General features: G+C 43.0%; 1 protein-coding gene across 1 annotated transcript in view; it reads right to left on the reverse strand.

The window, feature by feature from the left end:
• Positions 1–877: 877 nt before the first annotated feature.
• Positions 878–21,386, reverse strand: part of LOC308093380 (guanine nucleotide exchange factor VAV3-like) — a gene marked incomplete at its 3' end in the record, with an annotated part of 92,798 nt that continues 72,289 nt past the window's right edge. Inside the window, exons 21-26 of the mRNA XM_080439716.1 lie at positions 17,333–17,398; positions 16,975–17,009; positions 16,177–16,293; positions 12,976–13,063; positions 11,679–11,814; positions 878–1,041 (exon numbers count right to left, since the gene is read on the reverse strand). Coding sequence (XP_080295842.1) covers positions 878–1,041; positions 11,679–11,814; positions 12,976–13,063; positions 16,177–16,293; positions 16,975–17,009; positions 17,333–17,398 — 606 coding nt within the window. The remainder of the gene's footprint in view (positions 1,042–11,678; positions 11,815–12,975; positions 13,064–16,176; positions 16,294–16,974; positions 17,010–17,332; positions 17,399–21,386) is intronic.

Below are 21,386 nucleotides of genomic sequence, written 5' to 3' on the forward strand. Positions count from 1 at the left end.
TGATCTACAAGCTCACAACGTAGACGTTTCAACGTATTTTCAAAGGACTTAAGGACTTAAGATCGTCTTAATGAGTTAAGTAACAAATCCGAGTACTTCTGCCATCCACCACTGGTCTATAGGCCTAATCAGAGATCCAGACAATGATCTGTGGTACAGCTCACGTCCTCCCCCCAGGGGGTGCCAGCGAGCCGAGGGCAGACGGGGGGGCGCATGCAGAGCAGACAGGCGAGATGGAAGAGCGATGCCGCTGGAATCCTGACATGGAAGTCCTTTCTGGATGGGGGTCTGTCAGGGAGGGGGGGACAGCGACTGGGGGCTGCCCTCCCAACTGGTCGTCTGTGTTTTGTCTTGGATGGTCCTCATCAAAGGGAGTTTGTGAGCAGCAGGGTAGAAGGGAAAGCGCCTCAGTCCTCTTCATCCACGTAGGTAGAGGGGAAGAACCCACCTGAGAAGCAGAGAACAACAAGCAAGAGAATGTGGTCATGCAGCTGCAGCCATGCATACAAATGCTCTTTCAGTGACACTGGCTGTGTGATCGCTTATTTATCAGTGGAAACAAACCCCAAAAAAGCACGCACACCCACTCACTAACGTACCAGGTGCCGGGCAGAGGTCAGAATCCAAACAACAGGGAAAGCCTGAACACTGGATCATGCTCCAAAGTTTAATATGGATTGGTCTCCACAATTGTGGACGTGACTTTTCGAGCCTCGCCGGCTTTTCGTCAGTCTGACAAAGAGCCCGGTGAGGCTCGAAAACGACAAAATAGAGTTTGCACAAAAATTTACCATGGAGTTTTTTGCACACATTCTTTTTTTCACCCACTTCTTTACGCCTGTAAACCTGTGACGTGACAAGGAAGTTGATTCTGATTCTAAGACAAACCTACCCTGCCGTTGACCTCTCCCCTCCACCATCCGTTGGGCATCTTGGTGTAGATCTTCACGATGTCTCCCTCCATCAGAGAGAGTTCCCGCGTGTCTCTGGAGCTGAAGTCATAGCGCACCACCGCAAACCCCACCACCTTGGGAGAGAACACTGAAACACACACACACACACACACACACACACACACACACACACACATACAATGAGGGGCTTCTACTAGGGCAGAGACTATCGATTATCTTATTCTCGATTGTCCTATCGATTACTTTGTTGATTAATCGAATAATCGAGAAGTTTTTTATATCGTTGCTGTAGGGCAGAAACCTATTATGCCCTACTTGATCATACTACAGCGTCACACAAAAGCATCAGATCTACAAGCTCAAAACGCGGCGCTTTTGAGCTTGTCGATCTGCTACTTTGGCTGTTTTCTTTATTTTATCCTGAAAAGTAACAGTTTTGGACATATGAGGTTTCCACCCGACAGAGACGATAGTAAATACAAAAGTTATACAGTATAGCAACATATCGATTAACCACTTCAGCATAATTTTATTTGTCGTACAACAGTGTTACAGAGAGAGAGAGAGAGAGAGAGAGAGAGAGAGAGAGAGAGAGAGAGAGAGAGAGAGAGAGAGAGAGAGAGAGAGAGAGAGAGATCGTAGATCGGCAATTTTTCGTCTTAATTGGTTAATGTAGGTTTTGTAATAATCTACAAAGAAACATGTTTTCAAATAGTTGTAGTGGAGTAAAACCTACAATATTAGCCTCTGAGATGTGGTGGAATAGAAGTATTAAGAAATGAAAAGTGGACAGAAAAACTACCTCAAAATTTAATTCAAGTACAGCACTAGTCAGAGTAAATGTACTTAGTTACTTTAGAGCTGTATGGTTGTATCAGTGCCTATCTGGTGAGGCAAGGTTAGTACTCCAAACACACACAGGCCTGGGTTAATATCACACACAAACAACACACATGTACACATTGGTTTGTTTGCACTGTGACAGCACAGATGATTCAGCTGGGCAGGTGGGCTGGATGAAAGGGACATTAATGTGTGTACACACACTCTCTCTCACACACACACACACACACACACACACACACACACACACACACACACACACACACACACACACACACACACACACACACACACACACATGGCAAGCACACTACTCGGGCATACAAATGTGCACACACATAAATGCAAAAATGCGAGCAAACACATATGCAGGCAAACACACCCACACCCACACACACACACACCCAACCACGTCCCACCACACATACTCAACCATCACCCACTCAAGCAAATACAAACAAGACCACACACCTTACACTTACCAACACATTGCATGTGCAGTCACGGACACACACACAAACACACACACACACACACACAGACAGACAAACATGCACGCACGCACGCACGCACGCATGCACGCACGCAGACACACACACACACACACACACACACACACACATACACACACACACACACACACACACACACACAAACCCCAAGTGTTAATACAACCCTGTGAGGGTAGAAAAAAATGGACCCGTTTTAGAGCGCACACACAGATGTTGTTTATTGGAGAGAGGAAATGCGAGAGGAACTGTGCAGAAACCTAGAAATGTGGGCGTTGGGTGAAGAAAGTGCTGAAGCCAAATGAGAGAGAGAGAGAGACAGAGAGACAGAGAGACAGACAGACAGACAGACAGACAGACAGACAGACAGACAGACAGACAGACAGACAGACAGACAGACAGACAGACAGACAGACAGACAGACAGACAGACAGACAGACAGACAGACATGAGAGAGACAGAGAGAGAGAGAGACAGACAGAGAGAGAGAGACAGACAGAGAGAGAAGGTAAAGTAAGAATGTGGTACTTGTACCTGACCAGAAAGGAGAGGAGGTGGGTGGAACAAAGCCGCAGCCTCCAGAAGGAACTACAGAGGAAGCCAGCAGCGAGCGGCAGGGCGGGGGCCGGGGGGGTTCAGGCCGTAGTAGAAGGAAACAGCGTAAGCACAGTGAACACAAGCTTGACAGAGAGTCACACAGAGAGAGACACACACACACACACACACACACACACACACACACACACACACACACACACACACACACACACACACACACACACACACACACACACACACACACACACACACACGTGCGCACGTGCACACAGAAGGCGAGACGGGAGAGAAAAGTTGGCAAAGTCAAAGAACAAGCAGAACGCAAAAGGGGGTTGGGTTGGGGGGGGGGGGGGGAAGAAGGGCAAAAACATTGCAATAGTCAAACAATGCACAATTTCACCATGCAGCACTTTTATTTGTGACTGAGTATATATATTTGCAGCTTATTATACAGAGAGACAGGAATCGCTGCTATACTGCTAAAAAATGTTTTTCCCGGCGTCGATAAAGTGCATGTGAGTGCAGCTCTGTTCACAGCTTCAAATATACTGTACTGTATATCATACATAAACATAAACCATTTCACATTAACCACTTTTAACCTGGCGTCCATATTTTGGGTATGTCATTATAGTCCAAATTCTCTAAATTGTTCAAGATAACCTTTACATGTAAGAAAAAATGCAAACACAAAAAAAGCTTACTGTACACACCCACTGAAGAACCCCACACGTATAGCTCATAAAATAGCTCATCTACAAGCTCACATTGACATTCCGACATGTGAGCTTATAGATCATCTACTTTTGCAGCGCAACAACAGCCTGTATAAAATAGGGCTCAGTAAAAGCTACACTATGTAACGTTGCTGTTCTACCCCGGATTTGAACCCGGGTCAAATGTGCAATAAGTGCTAAAATGTTCAAACGGCCATTACTACTGCTTGCTCTGGTGAGAAATTGAATGGCCTGCAGGTCACAATTTCTGTCAAGCCAGAAACAGGATTGTGTCGTGTCCAACCTACTGTACCTACTGTAATCTAAATGTCTCAATAGAGGAGCAGGCAGACCAAATACAACCACCACAATTGTATGAGTTATACTGTATTAACATACTCTACCATACATGGACAAAATAACATTTTATTCACAACTTATTTTACATAACAGATCTTTAAAGACGGGGTGCCGTGATTTTCAGTGATTTTTCCCCCCCCCTAAAACATGATCATCAGGTATTATGGTTATACTAGGAGGAAGATTTTTGTTTAAAAAAAGTGTACAGAAAGTGTTCAAATTATGTTTTTATGTGGACACGCCTCCAGTTCATTAAAGGTGCGTTCGAAAATACAGCACTGAGCGCACTGGCCAATACAAACTAATAGGCGAGTGTGCTCCGGTGCGTAATTTTCGAACGCGCCCTAAGTATACCTGGTTCTCACCTTAGCACCTCCCACCTGAACCAGTCCCTCTGCCTCCTCCTACAAGACCACTCACCTGTCCTAGTCCCTCCTCCTCCTCATGCCCACACCTGTTGTGTTATGATAATGAGGGGGAGGGTATATTTCCACTGCGTCATTAAAGCACTGTTTTTCTATTTGCACGTTTGACCCTTAAGGTTTCAGCCTCCAGGAAGAAACTCAAAATAGTCAGAGAAGACATAAAACACCATAAAAACACCACCAGGGGGCTTAATGAAGTTCTATCAACCTCATAGACACATGAAAAACAGAAAAAGTGCAAAACCATGGCACCACCTCTTTAAATTAAATGTTAAGCCTGTTGAATTCAGCAACAAGGCATGATACGCTAAACATTACACTCACAAACCTAAAACACGCTAAAAGTACACAGTAGGGCACATGAAATGAACAGGCTTAAATGCAAATGATGATGACCAAGGATATTAAGATATCCTTTATAGCATATAACAGGCATTATGTTACAATGGGATATTATACTACATCATATCCTTGTGTTCTGTAAATATGGAGGTTACACCTTTGGCCAAGTTCAGAGCAACAGTATAAAGGTGCACAGCATGACATTCTGTTGAGGTAATTCCCCAAACGCCTGTGACTTCTGCCGCCACCTGATAGCCATCTGAGCGGGCAGGCTCTCGCACGGTGTAAACTACCTCCTGTCAACACCGCAATATGGTTCATATGGTTGCCTGCCCCCCCCCCCCCCCCCCCCCCCCCCCGAGCCCCACAGGGATGGCTAAATGCAGGCCAATTTGTCTCAACTCTTCTTTAATCTTTTTTTCCTTACTGGGGGTTTGTATTCCCATGTCGTTCGTATGCATGTAAATGTGTGTACGAGTGAACTTGTTTTTACAGTGTGGCATAGCTGTCTATGAGAGGGTCTGTCTGTCTGTCTGTCTGTCTGTCTGTCTGTCTGTCTGTCGGTCCGCAGCTAATCTCGTGCAGACTGCCAGCAGACCAAGGAAGTAAATCCCGTAATAGTTTTCACACGCTTTATACTTTCTGAAATATTTAACTTTAATTTGTATAATGGAAGCGGTGGGGTCTGATTGGGCCAAAACCTTAGCCAAATGTGTCATACGTCATAAATTATGACATAGACGACTAACATCATATGGTCATATGAGGTCTGAGATCCACTTTGTAGCCACGCTGTTCCCATATAGATCCACGGTTCCCATATGGATCCCAAAGATCAACATGGTTTGATTTCTTTGCACATGGGCATGTGCAAATATGCACTAATCCAGAAAGCAGCTATCTTCGCAACCGCGCGCTACCGTATGGTATGTGCCACGGGAATATCTGCTGTGCATTCAGAGTGTTTTGACTCCTCTTTGCCATTATACATCCGTCATTCTACTGTATGAAGGAAGTCTGTTTTGTCAGACAGGGAAAGCGGTTCCCACACCAGGCGAGGTCTCCAGAGGTTGAGGACTGAACGGTGAGGAAAATGTTGTCTCTGAATGCCCAGCAGGAGCACTGCGCTCTTGGCAGGAAAAGGGAACAGCTGGATGTGGTGGGATTCCTGGGTTTGAACGCACACAAGGGGAGGGGCTACAGTAAGTTCAGACTTTGCCCTCGCGATCGGCTTTTGCCCTCGCTTCGTCCAATTGTGGCAACTGATTATTCTTTACATTACGTCTCAAACACTTTCAACCCGGCATACCTATTTTGGGTATGTCATTACGGGACAACTTTTCTTTTTTATAAAACATTGCGAAAATAGCACATCTACAACTTCACAAACGCGTCGCAATGTGATGCGTTGTGGAAGTTGTAGATCTTCTATTTTGAGACACCATCGTATGTGAGTCAGAAATAGCGCTTAAGTGGTTAAAGTTGTGGCATTTTGCCTCCAGCTGCTCTACGCTGTTGTTCTTTTTTGTCTTTGTTTTTTTAACATCAGATGGTATTTAGAAACTTTTTATGTTCGCGCTGGGGTCCAGAGATGTTTCTTTTTTTCTGGCAGAAAACGGGCGCGGCAGCGGCGGTCCCTCGTCGTGTTGTGGGGGACTCGGGGATCGTCCCCCAGGTGCAGCAGTGCAGCTGTCACACGCTTTTCTCTCGGCTGGCAGCCCGAGTGAAATGTCATGTCCTGTCAATAAAATTGTGCTGCCATCCCGGAGGCTGCAGCGTGGCTGCTCAGAGAGGCAGCCCTCCCAGTGCTTTGCCTGGGGCACGGGACCCTAACTGGGACAGTGCTGCAAAGCCATGCAGAGCTGCCGATCTCCCTCCCTCTACCTCTCTCTCTTCCTCTCTCGTTCTTTCTTTCTCACCCCCCCCCCCCGCTCCCTGTTTCACCGAGCAGCCGTTCCTTTCTTCTTCTATCAGTCTTGTCCTTTCTCTTTGTTCTCCCTTTCTCCCAATCTCTTCCTCTCTTTTTTTAAGCTCTCTCTCCATTGCAATGCTGCTCAACTGATCCCGCCCGAACTCATCTTCAGTTTTATCCTGAAATACCCCCTCCAACCGTTCCCCTTGTCTCCCCCTCCTTCCCTGCCTCTTTCCGTCTCTCCGTCTCACTCTATTCCCCACCTATTTCCCTCCTTTTCTTCTCTTTCATCTTTAATTGTCTTCATTGTGTTTTTACGGCATGGCTCTGCAGGAGGCTAGCCGTCTAGGAGAGGGTCGGTCTGTGTTTCTGTCTGTGTGTCTGTGTCACGGCCCGCTCCTCAGCCATTAGACGTTTGTACTGCACATTTCTCTTCTGTTCTTGTTTCCTGTTGGTTTAGGTGTTTTTAGTCATGTTACTTGTTCGTTTCTGTAGCTCTCTGTTTCTGTACTTAGTGTTACGTCTTGTAGTTCTGTGTTAGTCTGTAATTCCGGCAGGTGTTTCGTATCTTATCTTGTAGTACTGTTCTTGTGCTTCCTGTCTACCCTTATTTGCTGTTATCTGTCTTGTTTACCACCCTGATTATTCTTAACCCAAGTCACCTGTGTCCTGTTTGTCCCCAGCCTATCCTGTGTTGATTGTATTTTGAGTTCACCTGCGTATAGTTAGTTCCCTGTCTATTTATACCCCTGTGTTTCAAAGAATTGGTTAGTCTGTAAAGCCCTATTAGATATGAGTACCTGAAAAGATGTCTGTTTTCTGTGTTGGTGCCTACCTACCCTGTTTAGTGGTAACCTTTTCCTTCAGTCTAATGAAAGATCTGTTGTGATGAAATGCCCTGCTTCAGTTGTCCTTGCATTTGGGTCCTGCTTATTACCACCCTGACAGTCTGTTTATCCAACTAATCCCACTAACTGCTGGAATTTCTGAAATATTTCATTTCATTTCATTTGAACTTTCATTCCAAAATAGCCGATCTGCAAGCCCACAACCCGTCACAGATGCCTTGTGGGCTCGTAGATCTGCTATTTTCAGCAAAGAGGTTTGGAGTACAGGGAAAAAAGAGCAGACCAAGTACAGGGCCGAAGGTCAAGTTTACAATTGAATGAATCCAATATGTAGTGGGGGTCCCTGCTTCATCTCTTTCTCAGCTAAGGGGTCCTTGGCCTGAAAAACTTTGAAGACCCCTGATCTAAGCCTAGACGAGCTTACACCCAGTTCAAGACGGGGGCGAAGCACAGCACAAGTGTCAATGCTAGTTTACTAGTGGCCAGCTGGCCCAGCTGTAATTCTCACAATGAGCGCCACGTTGTGTAAGTGTGTACTTGAGGCCATCTGTAGGTGTGTTGGTCTTAATATAAGGTGTGATCAGGCGTAGTGTTGTTGGCGTATTGCTAACCTATGTGATTCAATTCAGAAGGCGTGTGCACCTATGTTACATAACTCGAACGCCGCAGAGTCGGCTGAAGGTGACTTCAAAACGCAACGCTCAGCACGGCGACTCGCTCGGCGGTGCCTCTCGTGGCTCAAGTCACCTTCAGACGGCGCGCCTCCGTCGGTGACAACGAGTGCACCTTTTTCAATCTGACTGGTTTTCCATTCATACTGTGACACATACACTGCAAATTTTTTGATGGCTTTTGATTGCAAGCAATGTGTCACGTTAAACATATCTCATGTTCAACATGGTAGATGACATTGCAGAGATACTCAGTAGTGAGGTAAAAAAAATAATCTGGGCCTGGACCGCTGGCGTAGCAGTCCAGGCACCTAGGTTCCAAAGTAGACTGACGGCGCGCCCGGGTTCGAGTCCCGATACCGACGGCCTTTGCTGCATGTCACGCCCCATCTCTCTCCCCATTTCCTCAAGCCAAAAAATCTATCTTAATCTTTTTTTAAATAAAAACAAAATCTGGGATGTATACGTATAATGCATATCGCATTGGTTGAGTGCTCGGTGGCACCACCCAATCAATAACGTCCTACACTATATTGCTGATTGAAAGACCACATTTTATAAGGATTTCATAAACCCATACCCTACGGGTTTGCTTTTTCTGCACACATAACTGCTGTTCTTCCTATTATGTAGAGCAGTAACATATACAGTATATTATATATCCGTTTCGGGGCTCTGACAGATTGTGCAGCACAACTACATGCAGTAATAGGTGAAACCTATAACTGAGAGAATGAGTATGTGATAATTAAGTAGATAATTAAAGTTGGCTATGCCAGTAGCAGCACTGGTGGTCCTCGATCGCACCATACATCTAAATCCGTTATTCTCAACCTTTTTCCAAGGACCCCGATTTGATATATATATTTGTTTTTTTTCTCTAAGACCCCAATCTCTTCTCTAATACCAGTGGTGGAAAGTAACTAAGTACATTTACATTTTCATTGTGAGGTATTTTTACTTTACTGGAGTGTTTCCAATTTTCTATAATTTTACTTCTACTCCACTACATCTCAAAGGCAAATATTGTACTTTCACTCCAACAATAAATATATGAAAACTTAAGTTACTAATTACTTACTGATTTTGATTATTATTACAAAACCACTTCAGACCTATATATATACTTTGGCAATTTGAAAATAGCCGATCTACAAACTCACAACGCGTCATCTGCTATTTTCAAAGGATTTTTATACATTTGAAAACTTGTGAAATGGGATCTTCTGCATAAAGACTACTTTTGCTTTGGTAGTTGAAGTATATTTCGATGCCAATCATTTTTTTATTTAACTCAAGTACATTTTGAATATCGGACTTGTACTTGTAACAAAGTATTTAATAGGGTATACTTCTTCCATCACTGCAGTACACTGACAAACAGTGGTCTAAGAAGTAATCCTATACTTTATTGAATCCTACGTGGAGCTCAATTGGAGGTTCAAATAATTGCAAATACTATTAGACATGGAGACTTGACATAAATATACAGTTAATCTAATGCTCGGGGTATAAATGTGTATTCTACAGTCTGCGCTGCATGTAATTTAGAGTGATGATATGCACAGTACACTGTCGAGTCAGCATTGTTGTAGCCATTCCTGTAACGTCACCAAGGCCAATTCCATCACGTTTAATGTTCTTGTTGCTTAAAGTGAATGTAACTAAATACCATAAAACACACAGATACTCTACAACACGCAGACTTCATTCTGCAAACAAGAAATAAGAAAAAAAGGGGGAAACAATCGACTATCTCCTCAGGAAAGCTGAACGCTGCACTCTTTGGGAGGAGAAGTGCGTTAGTTGCTCATTATGCCAAGCTAAATATTTCCAGCATGTCTCGTACGTCAAAGACAAGAACCGCCTCGGGGATTAAGACATCGTTTCCACTCGAGTGTCTAATAACTACATAAATGCTTTGTCAGCACCGTGATCTAATGTGTGCCGGGATATTTTTGTGCAGCTGTTGGTGGAAAGGGCAAAGCTGGTCTGTGAAAGAACATACAGTAATGTGTGCAAAGCCACAAACACAATCCATTTTATTGTCTGTAGTCTGTACACACATCCTACTGGACTATTTCTGGTGGACTGTGTGATCATATTTACTCTACTACTACAGGTCCACAACTTAAACTCAAAGTGCGCCTTGAAACCTTGTTTAAGATATTCTCCTCCAGAGGCCTCAACCCAACATGCTGAAGTCTGAAGTTCTTCCATCTTTCCGAAGTCTGCCATGTTCTGCCATGTTTTTAGTTGTAGTTTCAAACAGACAAGATGCCGGTTACGTTTTTTGGTAAAACCCTAAAGTGCAAGTTCAGTTTGCTTCTATAATTCATAGTCATGGTAAACTTTCAGGATGATGTGAGACCTTCTGAGGGAAACTTCATTCGATTTGAAACAAGAGTGAAAACTCTGGCTCACATCTGAATTCACAAAAACACAAATATGCGGACTTGGACTAGTCGTGTTTTGCTTGGGTTATCAATGGGAGGATCTCACATTGAACCTAATAATTCTGTCAAGACAGCAGTGCAATTTCTTTTTCACACAAAAAATATTGAGTCACCGATGCTATTATAAAGCAGAAACAAACACATCAGATAAATTAAGCTTTGTGATATTTTGTGATATTTTCTTGCAAGCGTGTTGAGGTGACAGACAGACCGCTAACAGACAAATGAAGGCAAAGATAGATCAGGCTTCACATCTCCCCTCGCTGGCTTGCATAATTCATACAATGTCTCCATGAGTTATCAAAAATAGCCAGTCTAAATAGCTCCCAGTCTGTTGTGAGCTTGTAGATCTGGTATAATTTTTCTGTATTTTTTTTAATAAAAAATACATTTCAGAATTGTCCCCAAAATCGATCATTTTATTAATAATCTATTAAATCAATTTCTTCAATTAACTGTGCACCCCTACTTTAGAGAACATCAATTCCATTTATTTTTTTTACCTAAGTCCCCTATCTTTACCCTTCCAGTATCTTTGGTTTTACCACATTTTGCCAAGAAGTAAAGACACACACATACTGTAGGACAGTATTAGAAGGTCAAACTCTCTGCACTTCTGTAAACTAAACTCCATACAGTCTGAGCCCTCCTGATGGGGAGTCAAACCTGTTCTCTCAAGCGCTGACATTTCTGGAATCCTGGTTCCAAGAGTCAGCTGGGAGGAGGACTTGACCTGTACTGTATCTCCTCTCAAGTGATGGCCTTCACACCAGTGGTTCTAAACACGTTTTGTGTCAAGGACCCCCAAATTGTATATGTATTTGGCCATGGACCCCCCATCGGAAAATATGTTGTGCCAGGGACCCCCAAACAAGATTTGACTGTTGTTTGTTTCAAACAAATATTCCAAATATTGTCAAGATTTGTGTGAGAAATATAGCAGATCTACAATCTCGTTGTGAGTTGATTTTGATCATGCTATATTAACTAATTTAGCTGGGGCCCCCATTGAACCCCCGGACCCCACTTTGAGAACCACTGATTTACACTAGACAAACAGACAGACAGACAGACAGAGGTGAGCGAGGGGGTGTTGATTGTTTATTTAGAGACAGACTACTCACGACTGCTGGTCTTGGTAATGGCCCTGGGCGCCGTGCAGCCATTGGCCGGTTGTACCCTGTAGGGCAGCTGCAGTGTGGTGTCCAGACTCCTAAAGCCCTCCTTCAAAGAGTGCTGCGTGTAGTACTCCACCAAGTCCTGCACAACATAACACACACACACACACACAGTGATGGAGGAAGTATATACTCATCTGTTTTACTACAAAATGTCTTCTAAATCCTAACAGTTTTTTGAACAAACTTATGTTGCTATATGTGGTTTTCAAACTTTTTCATGTCAAGGACCCCAAAATGTATATGTATTTGGCCGCGGACCCCCATCTCAAAATATTTTGTTCCAGGGACCCCCCCAGAAGCAAAGTTTTGAGTTACAAATGTTCGCTTTAAAAATTCAAAGATTTGCACACATTTTCTCGATAAAAAAAAATAGCAGATCTACAAGCTCATAGCGCGGCACTCTGTGCCATGTATGAGCTTGTATATCTGCTATTTTTGAATAGCCAAAGTGTAAAATAATGCTTTTTAGCTCAAATCTGAAAATGACACAGCTGCGTCCCAGGTCTTAAATAATGGGTTAAGTAAAAGTAGATATACTCTGTTACAAGTACAAGTCCCGTATTCAAAATCAAAATATACTTGAGGTACCAAAAGTAAAAGTACAATATTTTCCTCTGAGATGTAGTGGGGTGTACTGTAAGTAAAAGTATTGAAAATTGTAAATACTGAAGAAAGTAAAAATAAGTGTTAAATAGCTGATATCATTGCTATAGGGTGTTTGTTCAGTAAAAGGAGTCTCCCATGTCTCTCTTTATTAAACAGAAAATGCATTTTCTCCTGATTGACTTAAAATTTGTCACCTACCTGAAAATGTACTATATTCTGTTTACTAAAGAGCTGGAGAGACCTATGTAGCAATGATTACTATCACAATATAGTAGCCTACTTTAAACTTTTTAACAAAAAAAATAAAAATACTCTACCCAACTGACAACATAAACACACCTTTACACATTTGAGTAGGAAAAACCTAGATGGTCATTTCAAATGAAACATAACACTTTGGATTGCAGATAAAACAAAATAAATGAATATGTATGCTAAGTGTAAGTGATTAAGAAAAATGTATGTCCCCCTTCTGTTGTTTTTATTTTATTTGAAAAAATGTAACCCTGAGTATACTATAAAGTCCAAAATGTGTGTAGTGTAACTCCCAAAATTATAATAATATTGTAAAATGTTAGAGCATTAACATCGGCACAGGGCGCGGCCGTGGCAGTGTTACTGTTAAAAACCTCACCAGCACAGACTTGAACAGGCGACTCTCGGCGATGTAGAAGCAGCCGTCCTTGGTCAGAATCTTAATGTGCTTGACTTCGTCGTTGAACCTGCAGGTGTATGAATAAGACATGACCCTGCTAATTAACTATACATGCAATCCCATCAATCATGTCACTATGGCGAAGCCATCACGACATCAGGTTCACGGTCCGTGCACCACAGCCATGACAACCGCCACCCTGCCTCAAGTCATCCTGCCGCCGCCGCAGAGTCGAGGTCCCATACATACATACGTAATTGTTTCACTTTGGCTTTAGCCTGTGCTCGGACTAACAGGTGACAATTCACACAGTTAAATGATAAAATAAATGTAAAAAGAAAAAAAGAGATACATTAATTTAATTTAAATTAATTAAACCATTAATTAAAAAGATATGGTTTTCTTAAAAAGAAAAAAATATGTGAAGAACAACAAAAGGTAGCAGATCCACACTTTTATTTTACCTCTGGGGCGGAATCTGCCAATGCTTTGTCAATGTAAATGCGTGGATTCATGGTCAAAACATCCCAAGACTATGAATCCACACATTTGCATTGACAAAGCATTGGCAGATTCCGCCCCAGAGGTAAAATAAAAGTGCGGTGTGACCGTGCCCTAAGCGGTTAAATCAAAACACTCAGAATTAGCGACGAATTGCATCTACTACCTGAATTCCTGCTCAACTCGGTCTAATAAGCCCTTATTAGACCGAGTCTTATTTCTAAAAACACGTTCTGGTGAAAATCACATCCCTTTTGAGTGCACAGCTGAAACGTGACCTTGGAGAAAACATGCACCTGCGAGGAGATTCCACCGGGAGCACTGTTCTTCCAGGCTGATTTACTGGTATTAACGCATATAATGCAATGTCTACCACCTCCGGAGATGATGTGCAAATCACATGATGGGAGATGAGGTCCCCTTATTATAAATCTGCCAATGTGCTGTATAATGTACGCGAGAAAACACGTTCACGTTGCAAATTCACTTATACATTATGGATATATACGCTGAGTAATACATTATTGATGTGTGTGGAGTGTGTGGAGTTATAAGGTGTTCTGCACATTGAGATAGATGGATGAAGGCTGAAGTGTTATCCTCATCATCGATGTGGACTCTGAGGAGCTGGAATGCCCATGCATTCTGTATGTATGCATGCTGTGGTGGAAGAAGTACTTTTATTTGACTTAAGAGTAAGTAAAAGTAGCAATACCACAGGGAATAGCAGAAATACTCTGTGACAAGTGAAAGTAAAGACTTGAGTATAGTGGTATCAAAATATACTTAGAGTAACAAATTAATAGTGCTCATTATGCAGAATGGTCCATTTCACAATCCCTATCCCTATTTTTTGGTATACATAATCATTTCTCATTTCTCATGTACAGTACATCTTGTATTAATAACCTATACATGGGGTGGCAGTGGCTCAGGGGGCAGAGTGGCCGGGTAGAGTGAACTGGAAAACCGCAAGGTTCCCAGTTCGATCCCGGGCTGGGGAGCTCCCCTAGAGTTAGGGTCGAAGTGTCCTTGAGCAAGACACTGAACCCCGAATTGCTCCTGATGAGCAGGTTGGTGCCTTGCATGGTTTCCTCCGCCGTCAGTGTATGAATGTGTGTGTGAATGGCACAATCAATGTAAAGTGCTTTGGATAAAAGCGCTATATAAATGCACCATTTATACATGCAAAGTACTGTAACTAGAAAGTAAAGCTGCCCGAAAACTGTAGTGAGGTAAAAGGTACAGTATTTGACTCTCAGATGTATAGTGGAGCAGCATAACGTATGAACAAATGAACGTACTCAAGTAAAGTAATTGTATACCTTAAAACTATACTTAAGTAAAGCTGACTGCTTGCTATTGCAGTCCGTATAGCTTTGGCTGTCAGAGAGGAAACCCTCAGTGTGTGTTAAGCTCCATTTGCTCAGATGGACTTTGCTGATAACGATCTTAAGCAGTGGGACAGGCAATTAGGAGCGGAGCATTCACAACCAGGCTGATGCATGAAAAGCATGACAGAGGGCTGTGGGAGTCCACCCACCCAAATGGCCTGTAATAGACTGATGCGTCACCCGCTAAACATTCTACTTTTAAAACACTATTTCAACGTCCAGAGCTGAATCTCTGTAATCTCCCCGGCTTATATTAGGACAGGGACGATTTTGCTTTACAAAATGTTTCTTTCAAAGAAGCTAACAGGCTTTGACGTGCGCTGCCTGAAAGATCTATAGTTAATTAGAAACTATTGTGTTTCAAAAAGAGGGATATACAGTCATTAATTTGACCCCCCAGGCAAAACATTTAATGAGACCTCAAGACAGGTTGATTCAGTCTGCCGGAGGAGAACGCGGCGATCCTCATTAGAAATACAATTCTGCACCTTCTGATAGCCAAAGACTGAACAATGATTCATTTTGTTCCTTTTGTTAATATAGCGTTGCTGTCGGGCAGAAGAAACCTTGTATATTTCGATTCTAAAAACACTTTCTAAATCCCAACCTGTTCGTTTATTTTTAATTCCCGGGGGGAACCTCGGTTTCCAGCCTCACCCAGCTGAGTGCTTCTCACAGAGGAGCACAGAGCCGTTAGGGTGCAAGTGTCTTGCTCAGGGACACTTTGACACATTGCTGAGGGCTAGAATCGTACCTGGGAGGCTGGGACCTCCAGGACCCCTTTATGAAAAACTAGATTTTATTCAAAAAACTAAAACATTATTACAGTATGTTTCCATATGGCAAGAGCTAATGTGACACATATGCTGCCCCGGATTGAAAGGTGTAACAGGTCTAAATGGTAAACGAATATCTACTACTTCGTCGTAATGACAGTGTCATGCAAAAGTAGCAAAAAAAACTGATTTATAAGCTCACTATGGGTCACTATGTGACATGTTGTGAGCTTGCAGATCAGCAATTTTGGGGTATTTTTGAAAGATTTTGAGAGGAGGGGGGGATATAATGACATGTCCAAAATAGGGAGTCTGACTGTGGGTTTATATAAATATTTAACCAATGAAAAGTACTAAGAAAAGTTTGCGTCTATAAATAACTACGCTGGATACCATTGGAAACGCAGGTAATATTTGATAATTTCTTGAAAAGATACTAAGGTTTCCACCTGTATGGAAACATGTCAGGGAGCACCACTCAAACCCTTTCCCCCCAGTGTGACTCTTACTTGATACTGAGGGCGTACCCGGGACACTCTTTACTTCGGTGTCGGACCAGATAGGCGCTGTTCCCTCGGTCCAGGAGTTCCACCTCCGCCTGGCACCTCTCTATAGGCCCAGCAAACCTGAACCATGTGTGTTGAGAGTGATTTATGCTTTAATCCAGTGAGGCTCAACCATTTCTTTTTATATTTATTCAAGGACCCCCAGTTTGTTATGCATTAGGCCAGGGACTAGGCATGTAACGATTCACGCAACTCACGATACGATTCGAATCGCGATACTAGGTTCACTATACGATTTTTTAAACACAAAATGTATTTCCAGACAAATCTTTATTTCTCTTACACAAATCCAATATTTTCTTCTTTATTATTATAATTTTCCTTTTTACAATACTGTACTCTTATCCTCTTTTCAATACAGTAGCAAATAAAAACTCTTTTTTTTTCAATTCTCTTACAAAGATCCTGTATTTTCTTGTTTGCATCGAGAATCATTTTTATTAAATCGATTTAAATTGTCACCAGTTTGAATCGATTTTAATCTATTTACGTCTATAACGTATATAAATCGTGACATGCCTACCAGGGACCCCCATTTGATCTCTTCCCCCCCCCCCCCCCCCCCCCAAGGACCCCTGGGAATCCCCGGACCCCCACGTTGAGTTAGAACCCACTGCTTCAATCAATCATTCCTTGCACGTGGACATGGGGGAAAAAATCAAAGTGGCTCAATAGCATGAAATAAGAATTGCTGTTGTGAATATTGTTATCAATCTATAGTAATTTGTTTTCATCGCTTACCAGAGCTGGCCTGAGTAATCGACTGGTTTGGGAACCTGGGGTGGAGAGAGAAAAACCGGTGGTTATTCCGTCTCTTAATGGAGTCAATAGAGAGAGGGCAGAGGTTATTTGCTGGTAATCTGATATTCTCTCCACATCTAATGGCCTCAAATCGAGGCCCTCTCTCTCTCACACACAACAGACAAGATACACCGCCATGCGATTGAAAAGCATCGCTCTCTCTCTCTCCCCACACGCGTGTGAAGCCGTCGATAACTTGGCCATCATCTACAGGAGGAGGTGCTGTAAATCGCATCAAGGATATGGTTGATGATGAAGAGACGTGTGCGGCTTTTTAATTGAGAAAGTGTACACTTACACAGGGGCAGGGCTTCACGGCGTCACTCGGAAAGAAGCCGATCCTGTTCGTCGCTGGAACTCTGCCCTGTAAAACGGCAATTATGGACTGTTAACCGCATTTATCACCATGTCTGGAAGGAAGCAGCCTCCCCTCCCCTCCCCTCCCCCACCCATCTCACTCTCTTCTTTTTCCCCTGCCCTCTTTCCTTCTCAGTGGTGGAAAAAGTACTCAAATGTTTTTACTTAAGTAAACGTATCAATACTGCAATGCAGAAAATACTCTGTTACAAGTAAAAGTCCGGTATAAAAAATGTACTTGAGTAAAAGTAAATTTGTACAAAATGGTACTTAAAGTACCAAAAGTAAAAGTAGTCATTATGCAGAATGTCTTATTTCAGTGTTCAAAGTGTTCAAAATGTATATAAATCTTTTGAAAATAGCAGATCTACAAGCTCACAGCACGTCGCAAAGCGACGCGTTGTGAGCTTGTAGATCTACTATTTTAGATCTACTAAATTGTATCTACTACTATTGCAGATCTACTATTTTAGCTTTATTTTCAAATAGTATATAGGGCTAATGTGTTTAATGCATGTTTTGTAATAATAATCCAAATCTACAAAGCAAAAGTTTTCAAATAATCATAGTGGAGTAAACGCACAATATTTGCCTCTAAGATTTTGTGGAGTAGAAGTAAAAGTACCCGGTACTGAAAATTTTAAAAGAATCCAGTAAAGTAAAAAATCCTCAAATTTGTACTTAAGTACAGTACTTGAGTACATGTAGTTACTTTTCCAACACTGATCGCATGTCTGGAAGAAAGCAGCCTCCCCTCCCCAACCCCCTCTCACTCTCTCCTCCTCTCTTTCCTGCCCTCCTCCCAAACTCTCTTCAATAAATCCTCAGCAATTAGCTCACAACAAGCAGCGCGTCTAATTTGCACCCCGAGTTAATTACGGTTCAGACTCTGCCGGCAGTTAGATTTGTGCTGCATCAAAACAAGAGCCTCGTTTAGCACTAAATAATGAATCTTCTTCTGGTCCTTGAATACCCAGACAGCATGAGCTGTCTGGCTCTTGTTCGACGGACTAAACAGTTGCTTTCCTCCCACTCCTCGAGCCAGACTCGAGAGCTTTATATGAATCTAAATTGACACACAATGTAGAAAAGCCTCCTTTTTGTTTCAGCAATGTAAACCAATTTAGGCTAACAAATGAGTTAATTTCTCCTACGAGGCTGTGTTTTGTTTTTGTATCATGATAACGAATTATGTATAGGACGTCGTGTGTAATAGGTTGCACTGAGCAACAACAAGTCTACGTATCTTGCATTATGTCGGATGTTATGAGCGACATTGTGAACGGCGCTTCCAGTCTGGAGTTCGAGGTCAATTTGGAAGTCGTTGGGAGTCAATCTGGGAACACATCATAGCCGAGGCCATGCTCTTCACTCACAGCTTCCTGCATTTGACTGCAGAGGCTCCCCTCCTCGCTCTTTATTAGCGCATGAAATGCATTTTGGGACCGTGCAAGGGCTTCTAGCAGTAACTCGATTGGAAAGCGAATCCTTTACCCCATCTCTGTGATTCATTCAAGCCTTAACCCGTTCAATCCGGGGGAAACGCATCTGTGACGCATTTTTTAGATTTGAGCTATAACCATTATTTTATACTTCGGGCTATTCAGAAATAGCAGATCTACAAGCTCATAGCACGGCACCGAGTGCCGCGCTATGAGCTTGTAGATCTGCTATTTTCGAAAAATCGTGAAAATCGGTGCAAATCCTTGAATATATATATGTTTAAAGCGAACATTTCTAACATTTTTTTTTACTTCTGGAGGTCCCTGGAACAAAATATTTGACAAATGTTCGCTTAAAAATATATATATTCAAAGATTTGCACACATTTTCAGGATTTTCCAAAAATAGCAGATCTACAAGCTCATAATGCGACTATGAGCTTTTATATCTGCTATTTTTTAAATAGCCAAAGTATGAAATAATGGTCATAGTTAAAATCTAAAATGACACAGATGCGTTCCCGGATTAAATGGGTTAATAACATTTCATCAAAGGTTTTTGGAGCCCCCCCCCCCCCCGCCCCCAACGTCCCCCGCCCCCCTCCCCGTCTATTTGTTATGCCTTCGATAAGCGCATGATAAAGATTAAACTTATTACTCTGTCGGCGTAAACAGGCGGCAGCCGGCGGATCAAATGAAATTATGGTGATTGATTGTATTGTTCTGCCGGTGGGATAGGGGGGATAATTGCCTTCTGGGTAACAGGGGATATGAATTCTCAATGTTCTGTAATTTCATCCCCTGGCGCCAATGGGGACGCCCTAAGATTAAGTAGCCTTATTAGCATGTCCTTATGCATAGGAATAAAATAAACACACACAATGTGCTTCATCATTCAGTGTCTTGGATTATCTCCGCCCACCAAAAACGCACTATACGCCGTCACCATGGCAGCGGATCGTGTGTGTGTGTGTGTGTGTGTGTGTGTGTGTGTGTGTGTTTTTGCGGCGACGAGTCCCTTAGGTCCCAGAGCCATGGAAGTCTGGGCACCCTTCCTTCCCTGCTGGGCTGTAATTGCGAGTCTCCATGGCGTTCATGGCTGCCTACTGTATGAGCAACCGGCAGACAGCTTCTTCCCCCGAAACAATCAGGCATATGAACAGTGAAAAGAAAAAAAACTACTAGGCTTGGGAAACACTTGAACTTGGGGAACCTTGAACTTGAACCGTGGAACAGACTTCAGACGGGGAGCGAGGTACGCGCCTTAGTACAGCAGGTGGCCAGTGACTTTGACCAGTTTCACTTTCAAAACCTTTGTATCATGCATGTCACACAAACAGAATGCGATGCGTTTTGTTGATATACCAAGTTTGTTCATATAGAGTCCTATCCACGAATCCACCATTTAACTTCCACAATCCACATTATCAAAACCATTGGTGTTGTGTGCCGCGTTCTGTTTGTGTGACATATCATGATGCAAAGGTTTTAAAAGTGAAACTGGTCAAAGTCACTGGCCACCTTAACCCATTAAGACCTGAGGCCGCTTCTAAACATTTTAAAAATCCTAAAAAACAAATCGGAAAAAAATATTTTAAAAATAATTTTCACGATTTTTCAAAAATAGCAGATCTACAAGCTCGTAGCGCGGCACTCGGTGCCACGCTATGAGCTTGTATATCTGCTATTTTTGAATAGCCTAAAGATATCTAAAAGTGACACAGATGCGTCCCAGGTATTAATGGGTTAATTCATTTTCAATGAGAGACAGGCGACAGGACAGGACACACGGTGAAGTTGAGGGGCGGAGAGGAAAGCGGGCGCGGTCCCGTGCAATCGTCTCGCGCTCGTTTCGTGCACACGCCCGCGGCCGGCAATTGTGCTAGATCGTGGACAGCTTTATTTTCTCTCCGCTACGCGCAGGAGGACAAAACAACAATGATCGCGGCGCGATCCACCGCTGATCCAAGCGAGAACGCCCGCAGTTGCTCCCCGTCAGAAACGGCCTTAACTCCAACTCTATTTTTAGTTGTGTGCAGGTGTCGTAAAAACCCCAAAAACTGCCTATCTACGAGCTCAGGCATATGAACGATCTAGCCAGTGTGTGGGCTTATAGATCGGCTATTTTTTGGCGCGTGACACCCTGCACGCAACTAAGTATAAGTCAAGGCTCAAGTCCCAGTCGTTCGGTTCTGTGGACATAAACTGCAGTCTGATCCGAAGAGCCCCCTGAAGAAAAGGAGGACTGGGGTTTTTAGTGCCCTCGTAAAAAGTGAGTGAGGAATGGCTGGGGAGGGCTCCCGCGAGACACCGCTCCGATAAATCACCGTCCTCTCAAAGATAAGATAAAGTCAAAACCCTCTAAACTCGTTGGCAGTCGACCCTGCGAGACAGCTGCTAAATATGAAAGTACACGAGGGCTCGCGCTCCGCCGTTAAAACGTCCTCGGGAGGGCGGAGTGTCTGCTGTTTTACCGTCTCTCGTCTGGCACTTAATTAATCAACTGAAGCCTGCTTAATTGGTTAGATCATCTAATGCGGGGGCTCTCCTTGA

Source organism: Gymnoscopelus braueri, assembly GCF_963280865.1.
Source record: "Gymnoscopelus braueri genome assembly, chromosome: 10".
NCBI classification, from domain to species: domain Eukaryota; kingdom Metazoa; phylum Chordata; class Actinopteri; order Myctophiformes; family Myctophidae; genus Gymnoscopelus; species Gymnoscopelus braueri.